We start from the raw sequence: 25,288 nt of genomic DNA, 5'->3' as shown, positions 1-25,288 counted from the left end.
GTCAATTAAGTTTATCTCAGTCACTTCTTCCAATCTTAGGTTCAGGTCTCAAGATTTCCACTACACACATTGTGTGTGTGTGTGTGTGTGTGTGTGTGTGTGTGTGTGTGTGTGTGTGTTTAAGTCTTCATGAAGATTCATCAGCAAACTTCTAACATACATGTCTGTAAGCAAATTTGCCCAATCTAGTATTCTTCCAGAGCAATTTTCTCTAATATAATGAATTCTCAATGTTGTTTTCACTATTATGTAACTTTCATGCATACTTTATGCTAGCTTATGCATAACACACATTTCTTGGCTGGAGAATTGCAACGAAAATTTGTGGAAGTGTGAATCTCAAAGAATGCATGTGTTTGAGCTAATGTGTTGATTCAGAAAGTGTGAATTAGGTACATGCACATTTAAATACAATCTTTGTTGGAAGTTGCCCAGAGTGGCTGGGGAAACCCAGCCAGATGGGTGGGGTACAAATGTTGTTGTTGTTGTTATCTGAACTGACTCCCCGCCTCCAATCCTGCTGCCCGCAATGGCCAAACAGATAGGAGCATGATCACTACCTCCAGGATTGCATGAACAGACAGGGACAGTGAAAAAGGGTGAATAAAGTTCAGCAAAGAACTTTCAGCTAAGCACTGCCAGCTGTCAATGATCTCAAGGCTGGGCAAGCAATGCCTGAGGCGTCATGAGCTACCTAAGACCTTGTGTGTTGAAGGTCTCAGTCAGAGCCATCTTCAGGCACAGGAAGGGGACAAGGATGGCTTAACACAGGCTCCTGTGATTGGAATCTAGAATGAGACCTCTGGATTGGCCATAACCAGAGTCATAGCTAGAGGGTGGGGAGGGCAGCCTATGTTTTTATTATGTTTTCATCACCGATGTTTTGTAATGTGCTTCTAACATTGTACACATAATAATAATAAAATCTTGATGTTCCACCCCACCGCAATTTAACACACCAGGGAGGTGACACATACCTGCTTACCAAACCCTGCTTAAATATTGTCAGAGACAAAGCACTGCTACATGCTTGGGGGAACAAACTTCTCTTTCGAGTTCGCCAACACACATTTTTTTCAGATGTGTCAAGAAACTGCAAAGCCTGAGGAATCAAGGGAGCTTTCTCCTTCAAACAGCTGCTTAAGGCAGGGTTTGGGTTACAAGCAGAGGGTTTCAAACATATGATATCTGCATACATAAACAAGGATGCCCAGGACAATGTTTCCTGTTAGTTGATCAGGAGCCCGTTCTAACTCTGGTCCACAGTGGTACCAATGGGGGGATACATTTGCAGCCTGTCAGCCATAAGGGATGGTGCACCAAAGCCTCTCCTCCTTACAGAGAGCGGGAGCCGTTTCCCGCGTTGCAGGGGGCGTTCCGGCCCCTGCCCAGCTGGCCTGGCTGCTGCGCCACGCCCCCAGGTAGCCAATCAATCAGGTGGAGGCTTGGGGGTGGGGTTTAGGTGCTCAAATGTGGCCGCGGCAGCACTTCCCTTTCATTCCACTGCTGGTTTTGGTCGGATCACCCACCCACCCTCCCTTTAGTTAATTGCTTGGTTCTTGACATTGCTATGGATGGTCACCTTGGTTGTCCAAGGGGCCTGGTAGGATTTTTTATCCAACTGGCAAATTGGCACCAGCCACTTGGTTTTTTGCCTACCTCATAGCAAATCATCACAACTTTTAGGTATTGGAGGTTAGGCATTGGAATATGTTTGTGTATTGGAGGGCAGTGGCGTAGCGTGGGTTATCAGCACCCGGGGCAAGGCAAGTAATTTGCGCCCCCTAACCCATGGATTTGCGCCCCCTAACCCGTGGATTTCCCTAACCCCCAGATGTCGCGCCCGGTGCGGCCGGCCCCCCCTGCACCCCCCACGCTACGCCACTGTTGGAGGGCAGGGTGTGGCCATCGCCTACCCCTCCACGTTATGGGTATTCCATTAAAGGGCATCCTGTCCAATGCCCTTGCTGGTGGCTAGGGCCATGGCACGACCCCCGGTGACATCAGGGGGAGCTTTCAGTTGTATCAACAGGCTCCTCCCGCTGGTGGTTAACCCTTGTTAGACTTGCCCCTTCCTGAGGGGGTGGAGTCACGCTCTGTTGTTTTATCCAATGCCTAAGCCAATACCTCTCACATGCTGCAATCAATAAAGTTGTGGCCTTTTTTAGCCCATTAACCTAATATACTGTGTCCATGTCTCTTTCTTATCCCCAAGCGGGTGGCGGGTCCTTGAATCACGACTAGCAATTTGGCTCAATGTGGTCACTTTGCGAGTTCAGGTGGGAGAAGGGGAGCCATCTTGTTTTAGCCTTCTGGTGCTCTTTGATGTCAGGGACTGGGCAGAGGGGGAATGGTGGAGACAGCCTCCCCAGCCTGACCCTTCCAGAGAAGAGGAAGGCAGTTCAGAATTACAACAGGGGTTTGAAGGAGGTCACAGCTCAGTGGCAGATGAGGGGGAAAGTTGGGAAATAATGGGAGAGGAGAAGGAGGAGGAGGAAGAGGAAGCAATAGGGGGCGACAGCTGACGGACTCAGTGTCTTTAGAGCATCTGGACCTCCTCTCTCCCAGAACCTGGCAAGTCTTGAAAGTAGGAGAGCAAAGAGCTCAAAGGCAGAGGGTGCTTGTCAGCACCCATAGAAGTGGTGTATGAGGAAGTGGGAGAGATGGGGGGTGGAGATTGACTTGGGACAATGCCATTATCCAAGAGGCTGTGTTCCAAAGTCTTTCTCTGTAAATACCAAATAAAAAGGAGACGGTAAGAAACTTTCCTTGTCTTTCTAAATTTCTGGGCAACGAGTCATGAGAGTTGCTTACAGCCACCTGACATTTTGGATTGGCTGTCCTTGAGGTTCACTCTCTAAACTCTGGGATTTGAGGCCAAGCTGACTCATCCCCCTGGAGCTATGGGGTCCCTGGGAGTGGTGGGGCAGCAACTCTTCCCTTCTCACTTCCAAGGTGTGGTCTGAGAAAAGAGATAGCACCTCTGTTTCCGCAGGTATGGAAATGTCACCCAATGGCTGCAGTTGTAAATGGTGTTAGTTTCCCCCTCCATAGTTACTGCTGATCTCCTTATGTTCACTGAATAAAAGTGGCCCAATCAACCCCAACCTACGTGTCTGTCTCTTTATTCAGTCATCAGGATGCAAATGTGTTCTTTCAGAATTAAACTGGTTCCAAGCTTATAAACCACAGTGCTGTGGTTTAGGCTGGAAGGACTTGCCTAGAAGGAACACAATTTGACATGTATAGGGTTGTGCAGTTAAGGCAAGTAGTGAAAACCATTTTATTTTATTTTTTAAATTCCAGGCAGGTTTTAGGGCCTGAAGTAGGATTTCATTTCACTGCTACAGGCTGGTATGTTTTGACAACTGTCTAGGATGTTTTCCTCTGTACCATGAGAGCATGTATTTTGCATTTTTGCTATTTTTACTATCTCCCGTTGTTTCTACATGTAGCATTTGCTTGCACTGTGATGGCATTTTGGCCCTACCCTGGTGTGTGTTCTTTAGTAATTATTTATCATTTATTATTTGTTGTAAATAAATAATATTTATTGTACAATAAATTTATTGTAAATACACGGTACAGTGGTGCCTCGCAAGACGAAATTAATTCATTCCGCGAGTTGCTTCGTCTTGCGATTTTTTCGTCTTGCGGAGCGCGGATTCCCCGGGTATTAACGGCTTTAAGAAAAAGGAAGCGAACCCGCAAGACGTTTTCATCTTGCGAAGCAAGCCCATAGGGAAATTCGTCTTGCGAAGCAACTCAAGAAACGAAAAACCCTTTCGTCTTGCGCGTTTTTCGTCTAGTGAGGCATTCATCTTGCGGGGCACCACTGTACGTGTTTTACTTGCGATATTTTGGAAGAGTCAGGATGTTTTAAAAGCCCAACGTTGCATTTTTGGATGTTTGTTTGATTTAAGAACATGTCTCACCTGCCCTTTCACAGTTGAAGACAGCGCTTGGGGTGGCTCCTTACATTTTTTTTTTAAGAAAGCATTTTTTTAAAAAAACAAAACACAGTAATAAAAGAGATAACAGCAGCTGATAAACAACATCAGCTATGTTACCAGGTTCAGCCATTTAAAGCAAAACAAGGTAAAGTGTGAGTTGGTAACAACAACATGGTAGAAAATAGAAGGGGGGGGTGAAGGGACAACCTGAAGATTCTCTTGTGTGTTCTAAACAATCTAATCTCATTCATAGTCAAAATGCACTGAATCTGTGTTGGAATATACCCTAGAGATCAACTACTCCAACCTCTTGTTCCAGGCGACAATCCAGGATTGTAACTATTACATCCAGTCTGGTGGCTATCGGCTTATGGTAACACAAGGCTGGGCTTTTTCATTAGTGGCACAAGTGGGGAGGGCCTCTCCCTGCCAAAATACAGTCATACCTCAGGTTACAGATGCTGCAGGTTGCATTTTTTCAGGTTGCGGGCCGCCAAACCCCAGAAGTACCGGAACAGGTTACTTCTGGGTTTTGGTGGTTGCACATGCGCAGAAGGCGCCGTATCGCAACCTACGCATGCACAGAAGCGGGTTGTGAACGCTGTGGGTTGCGAATGTGCATCCCGCATGGATCACATTCACAACCCGAGCATCCACTGTACAAGAGACCCCTTCATTCTGCTGGTTCCCAAAGACACACCTTTCTAAGCATGCGTTCCCCTGCACTGAACTAGGGGTATTTTTCTTACAATTGTTCTGTTTTTTATTATCATTTGCTTTGTTGCATATTTTAAGCAAGCTGCATATTTTAATTACAGATTGATTTTATAGTTGTAAACCACTCAGAAGCCATTTTGGCATATAAGCGGTAAATAAAACTGTCATCACCCCTGACAGGTGGCCATTCAGCCTCAGCTTAAATACCTCCAGCTTTCCTGAAATTTCAACCCACTTGTTCTGCAAGTCCTGGAGCAACACAGAAGACATTTGTTCCAGCTTCTGCATGACAGCCCTTCAGATATGCTGAGTCGGGCCTCCCCTCTCAGATCTTAGGGAGCAGGCAGGATGGCAAAGACGAACATGGTCCATTAAGTAACCCACAACGGACCCATTAAGGACTTCAAAGGTAATCGCCAGCACCTTTAAGTGTGTCCTGCAGCAAACTGGTAACCAGTGCAGCCAATACAGTCATATCTTATGTTACATTTGCTTCATGTTATGTTCTTTCAGATTATGTCCTGCAGCGACCTGGAAGTACCAGAAAGAGTTACTTCCAGGTTTCGCCGCTCGTGCATGCGCAGATGCGCAGATGCGCTAGATCGCACTTCGCACATGCACACAAGCGCCAAATCGCACCACGCACCTGCACAGATACGACGCTTCAGGTTGCGCTCTTTTCATGTTGCGAACAGGCCTCCAGAACAGATCCCATTCGCAACCAGAGGTACCACTGTATAAAATAGGTGTAATCATCTCCTGCAGCCAAGCACCCACCAATACTTTTACTGCTGCATTCCCGACTAATTGAAATTTTCAAGAGACTTTCAGTAACCGTTTTAAGTTTGATTTGTATTACAATATAGAGAGTTCAATGGGACTTATTCCTGAACAGGCACACATGGGATCATTTTGTTAGTGGACATTGTTGGGAGCCCCCCCCCCCCCCGCTCGCCCCGAATCTGCCACATAGAGGAGGGAGAAAGGTTGTTTTCTGCTGCTCTAGAGAAGCGGACACGGAGCAATGGTTCCAAACTACAAGAAAGAAGATTCCACCTAAACATTAGGAAGAACTTCCTGACAGTAAGAGCTGTTCAACAGTGGAATTTGCTGCCAAAGAGTGTGGTGGAGTCTCCTTCTTTGGAGGTCTTTAAGCAGAGGCTTGACAACCATATGTCAGGAGTGCTCTGATGGTGTTTCCTGCTTGGCAGGGGGTTGGACTCGATGGCCCTTGTGGTCTCTTCCAACTCTATGATTCTATGAGTCTATGATTCTATGCTCTATGGCCCTGATCCATGCCCCCACAATCAGGATGATTTGCCTTTTGCTGCCCTGTGTTTCCATTGTGGAAACATACAATTAAAATTAGCTTTAAGAAAGGGACGGTGTTGGACTGGCACAACATAGAATTGGATATTGCTGTTTAACAGCTGTTAAGCAAAAGGATCTGATCCTGCACTGTACCGAGCCTTCACAAGCAACTTCCCTGCACACAAGGGAATCTGCTGCTAAAGGAGCAGCACCATGAAGTATTGGATCCTTCAGGCGGAAGGAAGAATCATAATCATTATTTTATTATTTATACCCCGCCCACCTGACTGGGTTTCCCTAGCCACTCTGGGTGGCTCCCATCAGAATATTGAAAACACGATAAAACATCAAACACTAAAAACTTCCCTAAACAGGGCTGCCTTCAGATGTCTTCTAAAAGTCAGATAGTTGTTTATTTCCTTGACATCTGATAGGAGGGCGTTCCACAGGGCGGGCGCCACCACCAAGAAGGCCCTCTGCCTGGCTAGGGAGGAAGAAAGATGCAGAGTGAAAGGCTGAACCCACCTTCACCAGGTAAGTCTCTCTTTCGTGTGCTTTCTCATGCCTGCCTCTCCTTCCTGCCCCCAGATAGCTCTGGGCCCTCAAACTGACCCAGAGAGATCCAGAGCTGTCTGAGCCTGACCCATACAAGACCTGGACCCCTCCAAACAAATTTTATTTGGCCTGGAATCTCATACTCTGTAACCATCCCGATTCTTCCGGGACATCCCGGAACTACGGAAGCCATCCCAGCTTCTGATTAGTTCCGCTAAATATGAGATTACTTTGCAACATTCATGAATATTTGGTATCTTTGGTACAAATATGAACCTTGTATTTCACTTTGAAATATTATTTTATGCCATTCATTCTTGTTAAGCTTTCTATGATTACTATGATTATTATTTTATTATCTTGTTTTTCCCACATTCTTCCTGTTTTTATGACTGTTTTTAAGTACAGATAGGATGAACCTACATGAATCAGCAACATGGCACAATCAGCCCTTTGTAACTTTCTTCTCTATTAGGGCCTGTTACTTTTGAGGAAAGGGAAGGTGTTGTGTTGTTTTTATTTTTTATTTAAGTTTTTTTGGAATTTTATTTACAACATAACATAAACCCCCACCTCCAATACACAAATCCACCCTCATTAAACATGAACATAACATACAATAAGCATAAAATACAACAATACAAACAACCAAATAAAAGACTTCCTTTATCCTGTATCTGGCCTCCTTATTTACTTCTTAGAAACTGTTTCCTTTATGAATAATTATTAAGATTTTTCTAATTATAACTTAAAAATCCACAAAGTCTCCTGCAGACATTAATCAAAACAAGTCCAGGTATGTATTTTAGGATACACTTTTGTGAAGTATTCTCTGCATTTTCCCCTTGCTTTTTGAAACTCTTGTCTAGTGTGATGTCTAATTGCCTCTGTTAATCTAGCCAGTTCAATATACTCTAACACTTTGTCTTGCCATTCCTTTTTTGTTGGCACAGTTTCTTTTTTCCAGTTTTTAGCAATTGCTAATTGATAAGTGTTGTGTTGTTTTTATTGCAACAATCTGTATGTGTTGATGTTGTATAAGTAGATATATAATACAAACAATAACATTTTTAAAAAACCCTTCCCTGCATCTCTGTAGGGAGGTTTCAGGAGGGAAGGAAGAAAAGGGGACACCTTTCACCTTTCCCAAACTTCAGAAACTTCTCTCTCTCTTGCTAGGCAAGCAACAAATCGTTCAAGTTTGGCTGGCAACCAAATCCGAATATAAGAACTGAAACTGGGACTTTGAAAATGACCATTTCCTTAAATACAACTGTATGTCAGCTATCAAATACTGCCAGTGCAGAACGCCAATCAAATACAGACAAAAACTAAATTACTAATGTCTGCCAACTTTCAAATGCCGCCAATTCTTCTATACCATCACCTTCTAAAATGCTACGATGCATCAGCTATCAAACAGCCTCGCACATTAAATGCTGCTATCAAATGTAAACATTGAAGCAAAGCATCGTCAAAATGGGTAAGATTCGGGTATCAAGAGATTTGGTGGGTGTTAAAGCAAAAGGAAGAAGTGGAGTATCGAAGGAAGAGTTATATTCACATGGGAGAACAAACTGATCTGAGTTACATATACAGAACCGATTGCTCTTACCTCAAGGTGAACTGGTCCTCTGTTGAATTTTTAGCAATAGACACCACAAAGGTCAAAACATCCCCTTGCTTGACAGTCTTTGGTATATACTGGATAGCAATGTTGCTATCTAACCACATTTCGCTTAAGGAAGGGCTACCTCGTGTCTGGTAGAGGAAAACACTCCCAATTCGCTGCAAGGGTGGCCCCGATTCATCAATATCATTGCGCCCAGGTCTGATCCCATTGTTCTTCCTTAGATCCTCCTTAGCGCAATCCCCTTTCTCGTCCCCTGGTTGGATAGCATAATAAAGTTCCACTGGGCTCCCTTCCGACTGATTCAGCAGCTTCTTACGGCCAGCAACTACCGTCGGTGGGTTGAACCAGCTGGGGAGAAGTTCCAGCTCAGCCACGCACAACCCCAGATCTCCTTTCAGCCGACAGCTCCCCCGGACTTCCCTTGTCTCTCGAAAAGCGAAGACCCTTAAGCATGGCAGCTTTTCAGTGACGCTGTAGTCATCCCAGTCCCTCCCGACTATATAGAACAGGATCTGGACTTTGGGGTGGCTTAGGTAGACTTTGTTGTTCATGATGTACGCCTTCAACTTCCAGTTGAAAGAGAACTTGGGGGCAGTCGCTCCAAATGGATTTGAAGGTGACAATAAGTCCTGGGGAACCACCTGCTCAATGGAAAAAGGCCCATACGTTGCATTCAGGATGGGAGGCCTCTTGGATTTATAGACTAGGAAGGACTCCACTCGAGACTGAAGGCTAGAGTTCCTCATGATATCCTGGTTTGCTTCTTTCAGAAAGAAGGAAACATCTGCATTGTGGATGTGGTAACTCACAGGCAGATATGTCGGCAGCAAGGAGAACCTCTGGATGCTCTCGAGGATCCCCCGGCTTTCCGTCACTGGTAAAAGGAAAGGAGAGTTTAGAAGCCTGAAAGTTAATATCGAGGGGAAATATTCCAAGGGCCAGGGGGGAAAAACACCATAAAAGCCCTGTGGCATCAGAACAAAAGGTCTATCTGCTTCAACATCCCATTTCCCACGATTGCCAGTCAGAGGCCTCCAGGAAACCCCCAAGCAGGGCATGAAAGCAATAGCCCTCTTCTGCAGATTGTCCCACACCAGCAGCTAAGAAGTGTACCAGAGATATACTACCTGTGAATATGGATTATCAAAGCTAAAAGCCACTGGCAGATCAATTGTCCAACAGGGACCAGTCTAATCCCCTTTTAAACCCGCCGCCACTACATTTTATGCTGATCTGATAAGGGGTATGGAGCCTGTTGCCTGCACACACCCCTTCCCCCTTCTTTCTGGTACCATCTGGAATAGAACAGCTTGATGTGATCACATTGCACACAGGTGAAATGGCAAAAGTGGAATGTTACATTTCAGACAGTAGGTGGTGGAATGTGGGATAAATGTTTCCCTTTGGAAAAGGTACCCTTTTGTTCACAAATGTAAGCAGGAACGTGGTCTCGGTTCAGGATGATCCTGTGCTGCTGTGTAATGCATCACGGAAAGGCCCAACCAGGGCATAAAAAAAGGCAAGGTGGGACAAGGTTTAGGCTGGATTGATGTACACAGCTCTGAAGCTTATCCAGCAAGTAACAAGCTGAAAATGAACTCTTATACAGTAGTAGAGGTGGTGGCAAGTACGGCCTAACTGTAAGACTTCAGACTATGGATAAAAAGAGTGAGAGAAACTTTCCTGAATACCAGCACAAAGCAGTGGGGTGGGGGGTGAGAATGCAACTCTCAGAATGCTGACATATTTCATGGATGCCCAGGAAGGTTTTCTTGTCTGTGGTCACTCGCAAACCCCATCCAAGTGCTTACTCAGAATTATTAAATGCTAGCAGGGAGGACCTGGTGCTGTAATACGATGCTCTGCTTAAATGGTCCAGCCTTCTCCAGTAATCTCCTACTGCAGCTGAGCAGGACCGTCTCAGGTCTTCTGCATGGAGTCCCTTGAATCAGAGGAAGGCAGTGCGAGAACTTCAGGCCAGGGTGTGGGGAGACTGGCCCTACAGGTCATCTGAGAGCATTTCTGAGGCTGCCCTTACATGCCTTTCCTCTTTTGCTTCAGTGTCCTCACCCTCCTCCCCTGAAGAGGAGGAATCTGACTCCAGGATCATGGCCAATCCTTCAGAGGTCTTCATCTGGTCCTATCTAAAGAGTTGACAAACTAGTCCTGCCTCCAGCACTCATGCATGTGGGGATGGACTGTCAGAGTGGGGCCTGTGCACCTATGTTGGTGGCAGATGCAGGAAGAGCATGTCATCTCCATGCAAAGGGTCCATTGAATCTCTGGAGTATCCCCTGAATCATTCCATGGTCTTGCATGGGAGTTGAAGGGTACCATGTTGGCTACCCCTTCCTTAGACAAGTGTGCACTGACAATCCTATTGGAGGGCGGAACATCTTTTTGCCTTGTGTTTTGACCAATGTGCAGGGGCAGTTCTGCACATCAGTCAAACACAACAGCAACCTTGAACATGCACCAGTTCCCACATTCATTTTGGAAAATCTCCAAATTAAGCTGGAATTTGAGAAATAGCGGAAACTGAGACAGATAAAACATATGAAACAAGAAAAATAAAACCCAAACAAAACTGAGAAAACCAGTGCCTATCTTTTTAAAAAAGCACTTTCAAAGGACTGTGAGCTAGGGCCCTGCTCCCCAATATTCAATTCACTCTATTTCTGATGGTCAGGCTGCAATTATCAGGGGTTATGTAGCCAAAGCTGCAGCATCCATGTGCAACAGGAAGGGATTAGCAGGCCCAGTGGTGGAGCATATGCCCACGCTGCCTGGGGCAGGCGCGTTCCTGAGGGGCACGGGTGCGCACTTCCAAGGGGTGCAGAGGGTGCCCTCCCAGGTGCAGGATAGCCATGTGCGCACCCACCGATTCTGCTTCCTTCCTCTCCCCTTCCCGCTTGCCTGCCTCCTCCAGCCGGGAGCATGGGGCAACGGCGCACAGCCCACCTGTGACTCCTGTGACTCCTGAACCTATTGCCAGCCATCAGGGGAAGGGGGGAGCTGCTGCTCCTGGCTGGAGGAGGTAGGCAGGCAGGCGAGAGGATGGGAAGGAGGCAGGCGAGCAGGAAGGGGAGAGGAAATGTGGCGATCACACAGGGTCCCTGGACGTTTAACGGTCTATTGATCCCTGTGCCACCACTGTGCTCGCTTCCCCGCTGCCACCAACCCATTACTCTCTGGTAAAACACTGAGTCCCGACAGTTGTTAAAAGTGAACCAAAAAAACCCCCAAGTTTATTTTACAAACATTAACAAGTTTATGGTTTATCAGATAATATTCCTGTCACTTTAGTTTCTTTACCAGCCTATACCTTCCGACTGATTATCTCAACTGTTTGACTGACTCCTCTTAACAAATTCTCTCACTCTCTCACATCAGACTACCCCAACCCACAGACTTATCTTCTCTGTCTCTTCTAACTCCAGACTGTCTTCTCAACCACCCTAACTCCCAACTCCTCCAAAACCCTCTGTGCTTAAACCTTATACACAGTTAACTCTGCCCCTTGGGTTTCCATTGGTTAGTCATTTTACAATAAGTTAACCCTTTCCTTATGAACCCAGTATGATGTCACACACCTAGGAGGGCAAACGCCACAGGAAGGAACCGGCAAAGCGGCACAGCAGCTCCCCGCTTCCCCCGATGGCTCATGGTAGGTGTGGGAGTCCGAGTCGCAGGCAGACGAAGCACCGAATGTCACCCTCGCTCAGGGATGACACCTGCAGCGGTTTCCCTCCTGCACCCACATTCCTCCACCAGTGCGCAGGCCCAGAGAAACCCAGTGGAGGCTGGCCCATTTGGGCAAATGGGGCACTTCCCTGCTAAACCTCAGCCAGCCTTTCACCTATCCCTGACTTACAGCCATTCTAGAAGATGGCACAGCCTACCACTTCCCCCTTCTTTGTCTTAAGTGTCACCCTTGCAGAACACAGAAAAAAAGGAGATGGGGACAAAGTTGAGACCAACGCCATTGGCTCTGGCTGCACCTAATAGCAGTCTCCTTGCCTCCTGCCTATGGACATCAGCCGCCATTGGAGAAGCCCCAATACTGACAGAAGCGAGTGGGATGGGGGAACCAAATATGGGGAAACCCCAAGATAGCTCAATGAGAACTGAGTATGAGTAGGAACATAATGCCGGCTATTAAGGGAGTAGGGAGAGGGAACAAAGGTGGATAGGGAATGCCGTGCCCAGAATCTGGAAGTACACCACACTGAAATGTTTGATACACTTCCCACTTGTAGTTTCAAACACTGGTTGCAGCAGCCTACTGCTTGCTTTCCTTTTTTTAAATGCAAGAGAGGTGGAACAAGGACAAGGTTGTGCACAATTGTGGATGGCGCGTTAATCAAGCAAGCTAATGAGTTAACCCAGTACCCCGTGGAAACTCCAAATTGAGCATTTCATCACTCGCCAAACACCAACAGTTTCAATTGCACAGATAATTCTTCAAATTTGGGTCCGCAAGTTGTGCTCCTTTTTCCCCCTATTATTCTTTTAAATAATTGCACCCCCACCCTTCTTTCCAATGTGTGTGGTGTGCATTGGAGTGGGGGGACGCGAAGGCAGAAGGGTCCATCTCATTTTCAGATTAGCAAGTAACAAGAATTAAAACTAAAACCTTAAAATGAAAAAGGTCCAGAATATATTAACAGCCAGGTGGAAATAGGTTGTTTTCAACATCCACACTAAGAGGAGCTCTTTGCACCTCCTTTGGGAAGGAATGCTACAGCTCCAGCAAGCCTCTTTCCATGTTTGAAAATACGATGAACTCACCCTGTGGGCATGCTCATATAGTGGGGGGGGGGGGGACGGGGGCACGGGACAGTATGTCCTATATTCCTTCATACATATCCTGGCTTGCTAGCTCAGACCCTTCGGTGTGCAAAGTTACAGGGTTTCAGCAGGAAACTATGGGACACGCACTCTCTGAAATGTCTGCAGGAGCAAACAGTATTGAACACAGGATGATAGTGTTCAACCACTCTGAGACAATCATAACAAAAACGGGCCCTTTGGTCAGAATTTTGGGAAATATTGATCTGCACGAATTTCAAGGAAGGAGAGAAGGAGGCCTTCGAAAGTTCACAATGCCTTCATCTCTCATTCCGTGCCGCCAGCAAGCAGCCTTTGACATCGCTTTGCGCTCTGTTTATGGTTGTTTTAAAGGCTTGCATAATTAAAAGCTCTGAAAGACTGTGGTAAGACCCAACTCACTGATACAGTCTTGGCAAACCACACATACACACCCGTTCACCCATGAAAAACAGCACTAAGACTTCAGACTATGGATAAAAAGAGTGAAAGAAACTTTCTGGAATACCAGCCCAAAGCAGTGGGGTGGGGGGTGAGAATGCAACTCTCAGAACGCAGACGTATTTCATGGATGCCCAGGAAGATTTTCTTGTCTGTGGTCACTCACCAACCCCATCCAAGTGCTTACTCAGAACTAGCAGGGAGGACCTAGTGCTGTCCGGATATTTTTAGAAACCCATCTTTATTCAAGATGGCACCTGGCATTGAAACATCAATGAAGAGACCAAGGAGAAGAGTTGGTGGAAGAAGATTGGAAGAAATTTAAAGTTTATTTACAGAAACATTGTAAAATTAAGGAATGTTAGAAGGATGTTGGAATGAAGTTATGTGGTCTTAGCAGAAATGATATAAAGGATTAAGTAAAAATAGATAGTTAATTGGTGAAAGAAGAGAGTGTAAAATTACAGTATGTTAAGATCAATTATTAGGATAAAAACAAAGATGGAAAGGATTTGCTGAAATGTCTAGTTGAACTAGAATACAAAAAAGGGAGGTGTGAGGAGGTCAAGGAAACAAGCAAACGAAAAATGAGTTATGGGAAGGTTTGATCTGGTTTTTTTTTCTCGGGTTTTTTTTTTTTTTTTTGGTTGTTTGTCTTTTTTGTAATCTTTAAAATTGGAATAAATATTATTTTTTTAAAAAAAGAAACATCAACGAAGACTGCCACCCCCAAGTTTGGGGAATGATCTCTCAAGAGGTGGCTGAACCTCTGCCCCCCAAATAGATGACTGTACATGAGACCTTCTGAAGGCAAAGCAGATGTTCTACAGCTCTCCCCAAGAAATAAATGCAGTGCAGCAGGAAAAAGCAGGAGGCACTGACTTAGAGCGAAACTTGGAGTGGTTATTCTTGCTGTGGGCCCCTGCTTTTTCTTCCCAGGGGCTGTGCTGAACTTTCCTTTGATTCCATACCCTCCAACATTTCTCCAGTGAAAATAGGGGTGCCCTATTCAACAACAACAAACAACAACAATTTATAACCCACCCATCTGACTGGGTTGCCCCAGCCACTCTGAGTGGCTTCCAACATTTATAAAAACATAATAAAACATTTAAAAACTTCCCTATATAGGGCTGCCTTCAGATATCTTCTAAAGGTTGTATCTCCTTGGCTCAGGGGGTCTTAGAACTCCATACTCTCCAACATTTCTCTGATGAAAATAAGGACATCCTAAGGAAAAGTGGAACATTCTGGGATCAAATCAGAAACTGGCTTCTCAGGGACTGTCCCTGGAAAATAGGAGCACTTTGAGAGTCTGCAATTGCAGCCTGATTTGTGGGTTGTTGTGCTGCTGGCTTCTCTGTGTTCTGCAAAATGGGGCTTTGTGGGGGCTAAGCTGGGCACAATTGGTGTTCTGCAGCTGAAGTCTCCTCTTCTCCTTTGATAATGCTTAATGAGTGAAATGCATTCAGAGCCGAGTGTGAATTTCATGCTCTTCATTCTGCTCATAGTAGCAATGAATGAATCTTTCGCCAAAACGTCTAGCTTTATATACATTATTTATACAACGGGCCCCACGTGATTGGCTAATTCCGGGCTGCTCCTGCAGGCCAATCAGGTTGTGGATTCACCTCTTCCAGAAGCCTGATTGGCTGGTCCTGTAAGCCAATCAGGTCGCTGATTCACTTCCACCTGGAGCTGGATTGGGTGGCTCCTGCGGACCAATCAGACTGCTGCATTCTGGATCCTATTGTTCTAGGATTCAGCTAAGCACACAACAATGAGTCATGCTTAAATGATATCAATGGGGGCTCCTCCAAGACATCACCAGAGCCTGTCCATGTGTCATCATGAGGGACCACCCCTAGCTCTCAGGTTTGGGCCTGGAAATTTCAGGGTCTGGGATGCTCCTGACCAGGCAAGCTGCATGGGAGAGCCGTTCTTCACAAGGGAGGACAATGCATCACATCTCTCACATACAGAACTGGGGGGCCAACATCTGGAACCCCTGCACAAGAGAGGAATGCTATCCTAGTATCAAGGCCTCACCTCCTCTCTGCAGTAGAGCAGAGGGCAAAAGTCACCCTCCCCCCCAAAAAAATCCACAACACAGAACTGGTGCCAAAATACTTAATCAAAGATGGTATGGGGGGGGGCGTCTTTCGCTTCCTCCAGCAGTTTAGGTGAAGTGGCTCCCTGACCTTCAACAGGGCTTGTAATTTAATTTGGAAAGCACTGGGGTCCTTAAAACAATCAAGCGAGGAGGAATAGCTAATGAGGCTATGGTGGATTGCAATTACAGCTGAAAAAACAGCATGCAAATATTTCCAAGGTGGAGTGCAGAAACAGTAGACAGGATCTGGGGGGGGGGGCGGGGAGAAGGGGAGAGAGAAAATTAATATATGAATTATGTAAAAGGAACTGACTAAATTAGCAATGATAATCTCTTCTTTGATTTGTGACGCTGTTTCCCAAACTTTCTGAACTATTTGTACATAATTCTGCCTTTTCTTACTCTTCGTTTTCTAAATGAATTATTTTTTTAAAAAAGCTTCATTTTTTAAAATAAAAAAAGTGATAATCTGTTTTTTTCTAGAGGAAAAGGCATGGGAACACACCTCCCTCAGAACACCCACCCTGGAGATCCTTTGTGGGCCAGCCAGAGGCTTGCTGAGGCTGCTCAGCTGAGGCAAGGGGAGCCTTCCTCATCTCAGCTGAGCAGCCTAACCAGCCCCCCCCCCTCCCCTGCACCTCTCTGGAGCAGCATGGGGGCTTGCTCAGCCAAGGTGCGTCTTCCTTCACGTCAGCTGTTAGCTGGGTGGCTCATGAGACCCTCTCTGGAGCCCATAGAGGATGTCTCCTTCAGACTCCAGAGGCACAGCAGGGCTTTGCTGAAGCTGGCCGAGTCTCTCCCCATGTTTCCAGGGCCCAGCTGAGAGGTGCTGGAATGCCATTCCGAAGAAGTCCGGCTGAAAAAAAGCCCTGGAGATAATACAGTGGTACTTCGGGTTACAGACGCTTCAGGTTTCAGACTCCGCTAACCCAGAAATAGTACCTGGGGTTAAGAACTTTGCTTCAGGATGAGAACAGAAATCGTGCAGCAGCAGTGGGAGGCCCCATTAGCTCAGGTTATCTCAGGTTAAGAACAGTTTCACGTTAAGAACGGACCTCCAGAACGAATTAAGTTCTTAACACGAGGTGCCACTTTAGTACAAATACATTACACCAGACTCAGAGACTGCATAGGCCGCCTTCTTCTTCTTCTTCTTCTTCTTCTTCTTCTTCTTCTTCAATGATCACTCATAGCCGAGTAAGATTGTCTTCCATAAACATGGTTTTCACAGGCCAATTCTGGAGGCCAATTCTGGATCCACACCTCCTTTCACAGTGGGGACATAGGCCTAGTTCTCTCTTATGCTTTGAGTTCCTCGCTAAGGCTTCCTTCAGGAAACCTGGGTGGCCACGGAACATGACATGAAGATTTTTTAAAGCAGGGATAACCAACATAATGATCTCCAGATGTTGTGGGCCTCCAGCTCCCATCAGCCCCAGCCAGCATGGCCAGTTGCCTGGGATATTGCAGTCCAAGTTGATGTAAAGGAACAACAGAGGGAGAGAGGGAGAGAACCACTACAACCCTACTGGCTTGGGATGGCCTAGCTTCAGTTGCCCATATTCTGCTAACCTTCAGGTTACACTACTGCAATGCATTGTACATGGGGCTGCCTTTGAAGGTGGTTTGGAAACTACAGCTACTGAAGCGCACTGCTGCAATAATTGTTAACTGTGACAGGAAGCCATGCCCATGTCCACCTTTCCCCACATGAACTTGCCTAGGCCCAGCGGCATAGCGTGGGTTGTCAGCACCCGGGGCAAGGCAAGTAATTTGCGCCCCCTAACCCGGGGCAAGGCAAGTAATTTGCGCCCCTAACCCCTAACCTGCCGCTGCTGCCAGCTTCTTCTTGCTGCTGCCTGGGCTGGGGTATTTACGGTAAGGTAGCCACGGCGGCGGCAGCGGGTCCGTGTCAGGTGATCTGAGGCGAGTTGCCGCTGGCGCTGCCTCCCAAACGATGCCGCTTGCCCGGAGGAGGAGGGCAGAGAGGCGAGGAAAATGCAACATGGCCCAGCAGCTGCAGCAGCGGCGGTGATGGCGGGGCTGTGAGGAGGGGCTGCCTGGCGCGCCCTCCGTGGCCCTGATGCACGGGGACCGCGGTGAGCACTGAGAGCCGCTGCCTGCCGGACGCCTTCAGCCCGGACGCATGCACAGCTCGTCGGTTCCGCGAGACATGGGGCTCTGCTACAGCCTGCGCCCGAGGCTCTTCGGCGACTCCGGAGGCGGCGAGCACGCCCCCCCCAGTTGTTGCACCCGGTGCGGTCGGCCCCCCCTGCACCCCCCATGCTACGCCACTGCCTAGGCCCTGAGATCATCTCTGAAAACCTTTCCTTGCATGCCGCCACTGAGGGAGCTCTGACATGTGGCAAGGAGAGAATAGGCCTTCTCTGTAGCAGCCCTGCATTCATGGAACGCTCTCCCAAGAGAGGCCTGCCTGGCCCCAACCTTGTCACACTGCCAGGCAAATACATTTTTGTTTGTGCAGACATTTGGGCAAAACCAATGATAGGATTTTACTGTTGAATCCATTTTCAATAATATTTATGTGGATTTTATTATTGTGCTGTTTTTCCTTGATTGTAGATCACTTTGGGTATTTCTTGGTGGGTAAAAGGTAAAGGCATAGGAGCCCTGACAGTTAAGTCTAGTCGCGAATGACTCTGGGGTTGCGGTGCTCATCTTGCTTTACTGGCCAAGGGAGCCGGTGTTTGTCTACAGACAGTTTTTCCAGGTCATGTGGCCAGCATGACTAAGCCACTTCTGGCAAACCAGAGCAGCGCACGGAAACGCCGTTTACCTTCCCACCTGAGCAGTACCTATTTATCTACTTGCACTTTGACGGCTTTTGAACTGCTAGGTTGGCAGGAGCAGGGACTGAACAACAGGAGCTCACTCCGTCATGGAAGTTCAAACCACCAACCTTCTGATCGGCAAGCCCAAGGCTCAGTGGCTTACACCACAGTGGTGTACAAGTTTAACAAATCTCAAATATCTCCCCCAAGTATTTATTATTAATTTGGGGAAATAGCTCCATCAGTAGAGCATGAGACTTTCAGGGTCTTGGGTTTGACCCCCACATTGGGCAAAGGATTCCTGTATTGCAGGGGGTTGGACCAGATGACCCTTCTGGTCCCCTCCACAATTCAATAGTTTATTTTTATTTTATTTTATTTTTCCCACCTTTATACCCAAGGGTAATTTCTTTTCAAAGGGACGCAGGTGGCGCTGTGGGTTAAAGCCTCAGCGCCTAGGGCTTGCCGATCGAAAGGTCAGCGGTTCGAATCCCTGCGACGGGGTTTGCTCCCGCTGCTTGGTCCCAGCGCCTGCCAACCTAGCAGTTCGAAAGCACCTCCGGGTGCAAGTAGATAAATAGGGACCGCTTACCAGCGGGAAGGTAAACGGCGTTTCCGTGTGCGGCTCTGGCTCGCCAGAGCAGCGATGTCACGCTGGCCACGTGACCCGGAAGTGTCTCCGGACAGCGCTGGCCCCTGGCCTCTTAAGTGAGATGGGCGCACAACCCCAGAGTCTGTCAAGACTGGCCCGTACGGGCAGGGGTACCTTTACCTTTACCTTAATTTCTTTTCAACCCTGCATTAATGTTCAGATAGCAAAAGGGAGAATATATTGTCACAGCCTTACATAAAACAACTCAACCCCATATACATGGGCTTCACTACAACCCCCAACATCCTTGACCCTTGGTGATGTTTGCTTGGCTGATGGGAAGTAGAGGCCAATGACACCCAGAAGGCTACAAGTCCCACACCCTAGAGATTTATTTGTTGGTTGGAACAACTGATTCTCCATTTATTCCCTCTTTTTTTTAAAAAAAACAACCCTTGAAATAACGCATTGCCACCTAGCAAAGAAGACTAGAATTCTCCCATAGAAGGCAAACGCTTGTGAAAGCTATTTCAGTGAGTCTCTTTGCAGGTCTTATTTCCCATGTTATGCTAGTCTCTCTCTTAATGAGCCATTTCCCCTGTTATTCCCCAACAGGGAACGCTGAAGGCAGCTGACATGATTTTCTACTGTGGGAAGTGCTAATCAGCAGCACTCAGGGAAGAAGAAGAAAAAACCAACACCAACGGTGTGGGCGAAAAATGATGACCATCTAGTGGAGTTTTAAAAGCAAATTCCACTTTTTTCTGGAGGAACGTAAATATGCAGTAGAGACAGCACTTGTCGAGTGAAAACTCAAGCTGTAATTAGAACTATACATTCATGGAAGGGAGAATAGTCCTTCCGCTGAGCACACCGTCTATAATATGCTAAAGGATGGAGACAGCCTTTCTGGGCTAATTGCATCTTCCAGCTGAGCTAAGAGGCAGGTGAGCTGGGATGGAGAGAGGTGATCTCATTGCATGCTGGACCAAAGCCACATAGGGCATCAGGGAGTCATGGGACCTAGAAGCAAACTGGTAACCATGACTGTATCTTTATTTGAATTATTAGTCTTCGTATAGAGAGATTATAGATTATAGAGAGATTATAGATATACAGTTTTTGAACATCTCTCTTGACGAACGTTTCAGAACTCAAATGCTGTAAACCCGGAAGGAAATGCTTCAGTTTTCAAACACACCTCGGAAGTCGAATGGCTTCCTCTGAGTGTATATGTTATTTTTCCCAATTTTCTCTATTAAATTTGCAGGCCGCCCTTTACACCTTGGTTTTCGAATGTTTCAGAACTCAAATGGTCTTCCAGAATGGTTTACGTTCGAAAACCGAGGTACCACTGCAGTTATATAGATATAGACATAGATATGAGAGACCTGCTGCCCTCCAGATTATGAATGGGTAACCTGTCATTTTTTATTTTCTCACGTTCTCCTTTTTAGTTATGTACAATACCACATCCATTTGCTGCTATTATTTTTAAGTCCTCGTGAAAACCCATAAGCATCTGATGCTCATTTCTCATCATAAGCACGTTTGTACACAGGTTTGCCTAATATTAGGGCTGCACTCTGGATCCAGCTGAAGCCTAAACCAAATGAGGTTGATTTGTGGGACAGCCAGGTTTTGGCTAAGTCAGGTGGTGACAGCCCCAGTTTGCTCTGGGTCAAGTCAGGCCTCCTGGATGAATACAGGACTGTCAGGAGGGTGGGGAAGGACCCAGAGATCCCAGTAACATTGAACGCTGGTGAGTGAGGATTTAATTTTGCTGCCTGCTCTTTGCAAGCACTTTTTCCACAGAGAATATGCTTTTGAAGCAGCACCCAGCAGGATCGCTTGGGAGAGGAGAAGGAGATGCTGTGTGTCCTTCTTTACCTATTCCACTCCCAACCTTATGTTTAATTAGGGTTTTAAAACTCTAATAAAACATGGCTGCATTTAGACACTCTTCAACCTCAATTGGAACTGTACGCTAGATGTGAATAGTGGCTGCCACTGGATGTCAATTATCAAATACTGACTACTACATAGCAGGTACGATCAAATACTAACTGCTGTTGCATGCTGGTTGTCATATGCTATCACCTAACAATGTGAAACTCCCAGATCTTTGCATGAGAAATCTGATGCAGAAGAACATACCAGCAACACACCCAAGATCAAGAATAGACAGCTTGGTGCCCTACAGATCTTCTAGACCACAAACTCCCATCATCCCTGACTATTAGACATCTTGGCAGGGGCAGTGGGAATTGTAATTTTCAGTATCTGGAGGGCACCATGTGGTCTATGCCTGTCCAAGATCATTTTTGGAGAACATCTGGCATGAAAAATCCACAGCAGAAAATGGGCAAAAATTTGGGTTGGGGTGTGGCAAGTGGGGGGGGGGGAGAGGACAAATACTTTTCGATACAGTGGTGCCTCGCAAGACAAAAAGAATCCGTTCCATTCTTTCGTATTGCCATTATTCCTCCTTACTCCCATTGTTTCTAATAAACAATACTTATTTTTATTTACAGTGCCTCTTTAAATCCCACTAGCGTTGTGTTTACACCACATATATTTTTCAGATAATCCACAAATTTTCCCCAGTCCTCGATGAACTTTTGGTCTTTAGTACAAGAGAAAGGAATGTGTATTAAAGGTATAAATATGGATGATTGTCAGAGACGCTGAAGGAAGTCAAAAACAGTCACAATTTGTTGTATGCGGGATTAAATGAATAATTGGATGGAAATTTATAAAATGCATAATAAAAAAATTTATTAAAAAAAAATAATCCGTTCCGCGAGTCTCTTCGTCTAACGGTTTTTTCGTCTTGCGAAGCATCCCTATTAACGGCTTAGCGGCTTAGCGCTATTAGCGGCTTAGCGGCTATTAGCGGCTTAGCGGCTTAGAAAAGGGGGGGAAGGGAAAAAACTCGCAAGACTCGCTAGACGTTTTCGTCTTGCGAAGCAAGCCCATAGGGAAATTCGTCTTGCGTTGCGCCTTGAAAAACGGAAAACCCTTTCGTCTAGCGGGTTTTTCGTCTTGCGAGGCATTCGTCTTGCGGGGCACCACTGTATTATTAAGATTACAATATCTCTTGTTACTTATGGATTCAGATCTCATTCTGTATTTTCTCTTGCAGCCTGATGAAACACCGTTAAATGCAAACGGGCACCGAGGATGCAACTTTCCAAAAGCAAAGAACAAAAGGGAGTGGTGTTTCCAGAGCACTTAGTCTTTTAATTCATCTCTTCTATTAATTGCAGTCCCATTGCTCCCTCCGCCTTGAGTTCCAAGGTGACGTTTCATTGCTTGATTATTTCAGAGTCCTAATGAGCAGGATGCAAAGCTCCTCGTATTTCCACCCAAATTGTTTGAGTTTAATGTTTAATTCGATGGTGGTTGTGCATGTGTTTGGGATGCAGGGCAGGGGAGCGAGTTTCTCCTTCCTCTACCTCCCTTTCATTGCCCTTTCTTCAAAAAGCCATTGCCCTCCCAACAAGCCTGAAAATGAGATAAGTCGTTTTTTGGCTTGGAGATCAACAGATGCATAGGAGAAAAAGGGGCATGGATCCAGGCACATAGAGGAAGCAAAGGAACCTGGGTAGGCCAGGCAGACTGGTCCACTCGCAGCAATGCCTCTCCTTTAGCTGAAGAGGAAAACGCTGTGTGCTGAATTTCAATCGAATCCTTCTGGAAGCTGACAGCAGCTTAAAAAATAAATAAAAGCCAGCCAAAGGCCAGAAAATTCAAATGCACTTTATCTGGAGGGAAAGCAGTGTCAGTAAACAAAATCAATGGTCCCACCCCAGCACCACCAACAAAAAAACTTCGGAGCACCATCTGGATCTCAGTTGATTTATAAATGAATGATAAAGGAGATAAAGTGTGTGTGTGTGTGTGTGTGTGTGTGTGTGTGTGTGTGTCCCTTCACAGAAGCTAAAAAGCAATGATCTGAACCAGGGATGGAGAAGCTGTCACCCTCCCATTGTTGTTATTGCTGTTATTTAATAAATTTATTATTCACTTTTCTGTCAAAGTGACTTACAATATTTTAAGCAAAAAAGCACCACCTGCATACATACAACCAGCACACAAAAATCTAAAAGCAATTCATTTAAAAAAAGCAACCTAGATTAAATCACACCCCCCCCCCATTCAAAAAAGGACATAGATAATTAAAAGCCAAGGGCCGGGTTAAAAAAACAAGGTTTTTGCCTAGAGCCTAAAGAGATGTAACGATGGCACCAAGTGGGGACTCATCACTGTAAAGGCCTCATCTTATGTTGCCACTCTCCATACCTTATAAAAGGGGTCAGCAAACTTTTTCAGTAGGGGGCTGGTCCACTGTCCCTCAGACCATGTGGTGGGCCAGACTATATTGGGGGGGGGGGAATGAACGAATTCCTATGCCCCACAAATAAGCCAGAGATGCATTTTAAATAAAAGGACACATTCTACTCATGTAAAACCCGCTGATTCTCAGACCATCCGTGGGCCGGATTGAGAAGGTGATTGGGCCACATCCGGCCCCCAGGCCTTAGTTTGCCTACCCACGCCTTATAAACTTTGGCCTCCTAGGAACCCTCTGCTCTTGAGTCACATATCATATTGGCCTGAATATAAGCCACACCTGCAAATAAGCCGCACCTTAAAAATTCAAGGGGGGGGGGAGAGACAATACCTGAATATAAACCACTCCCTTAAAATTCCACAGGCACTCACACCCGTAAATGGCAAATGTGGAAGAAAATCCTACTGGAACCATTCCCCCGCACTCCTGAGCTGCTTTCTAGGGGGGAGCTCGCCATTTTGCCAGCAGCCCTTTCCCCTTCTTTCCAGCATCTTGTGGGAGGCTTGGGAGCCGCAGTCAGAAGGGGCACCATTGTCCCACACCTCCAATGGCTCTCATGGTGGCATCCTGGCCGGGGTGAGGGAGTTTGCTCTCCATTCTGGCCTTAGAAGGCAAGGCAGGGCCGTGGACCTAGGGTAGCTGTTTCAGCAGCTATATCGTAAAAGCCAATTTGTGTAAGGTCGCAAATATGAGCTGCACTTTAACTTTTCATGGTCAGAATTGGGGGGAGGGGGGAGTGTGGCTTGTAAAGGTAAAGGTTAAAGGACCCCTGACCATTAGGTCCAGTCGTGGCCGACTCTGGGGTTGCAGCGCTCATCTCGCTTTACTGGCAGAGGGAGCCGGCGTACAGCTTCCAGGTCATGTGGCCAGCATGACTAAGGTGCTTCTGGTGAACCAGAGCAGCGCATGGAAACACCGTTTACCTTCCCACCAGAGTGGTACCTATTTATCTACTTGCACTTTGACGTGCTTTCAAACTGCTAGGTTCGCAAGAGCAGGGACCGAGCAACAGAAGCTCACCCTGTCGCGGGGATTCGAACCGCCGACCTTCTAATCTTCAAGTCCTAGGTTCTGTGGTTTAACCCACAGCGCCACCCGCATCCCAGGCCAATACAGTAGTATGTAACTATGTGCTCAGAGTTGCTTTGTCATCATCCTTTGACCCAGACCTTTTGATACTGGCATTCTTGAGGGCTGAAGCATAGCTCCACCTCTGACAGCACCAATGTCTCTTTAGCAGGTTTCCTCACAGAAGGGGATAATCAGTGATGATTCCAGAGGACTCTTGACTGGTCCTCAAGGTCCTCTGTCTGAGGAATCAGTCTAGGACTGAGTCAGGGTTAGGCATGGTATCCCAGCTCAGTATTTGACTGCACTGACAGTTCTGCAAGGGAAGGGAGAACAGAAAGGAGTCTCTCTTAGCCCTACCAGGAGATGTCAGAGATGATGCCCACCACTGAGCCACAACCCTTTTTTTGGCCTCCTCACATTTCAGTTCTGGCTAAGGGCCTGTGTGGCAATCTGATATAGCTACATTGCAAATTGAAAACAAGATTCAAAGTGATTTAGAAGGTTCAGGAAATCTGTGCTCAAGACTCATCGTCATAAAACCTGTAGCTCTCAGGGTTCCTTGCTCAGGGGTAGGGTAAGGGGAGAAGTTTCAAAGCCATTAAACTACTTAGAAACTGGTAACAGATGCCACCCAGAAGTCATTCTTCCTTCAAGAGACACTTAAGTCGCAATAGCAAAGCCAGAGTGTACAGCAGCCGAGACACGAAAATTACCTCACCTTCCAGAATATGGTCTTAGCAGTAACCTTTTCTTAAAATGCAATGAGTGCTGCATTTCTAGGTTTGTGATAAAGTGTCAACCGTCACAGTCAACAACTTTATTAAAACTGTGACAGACGAAGGGGAGGGCTGAGTCGGAGCGAGCCTGAAAGAGCAAATCAGCATGGCATTTAAGTTTTATTTTTTAATCATCCTTTGCTACCT

The 25,288-nt window shown here is 46.3% G+C and overlaps 1 protein-coding gene across 1 annotated transcript in view; it reads right to left on the bottom strand.

Moving 5' to 3' along the window:
- Window positions 1-25,288, bottom strand: part of LOC307204695 (transmembrane protein 132D-like) — a 500,406-nt gene that overhangs the window by 367,284 nt on the left and 107,834 nt on the right. The window contains exon 2 of the mRNA XM_079956511.1: window positions 8,152-9,043. Within this exon, the coding sequence (XP_079812637.1) occupies window positions 8,152-9,043 (892 nt within the window). The remainder of the gene's footprint in view (window positions 1-8,151; window positions 9,044-25,288) is intronic.

Source organism: Podarcis cretensis (genome assembly GCF_951804945.1).
Source record: "Podarcis cretensis genome assembly, chromosome: 16".
Taxonomy (NCBI): Eukaryota; Metazoa; Chordata; class Lepidosauria; order Squamata; family Lacertidae; genus Podarcis; species Podarcis cretensis.
Note: the sequence above shows the minus strand (reverse complement) of the source record. Positions and strands in the feature narration are given on the sequence as shown.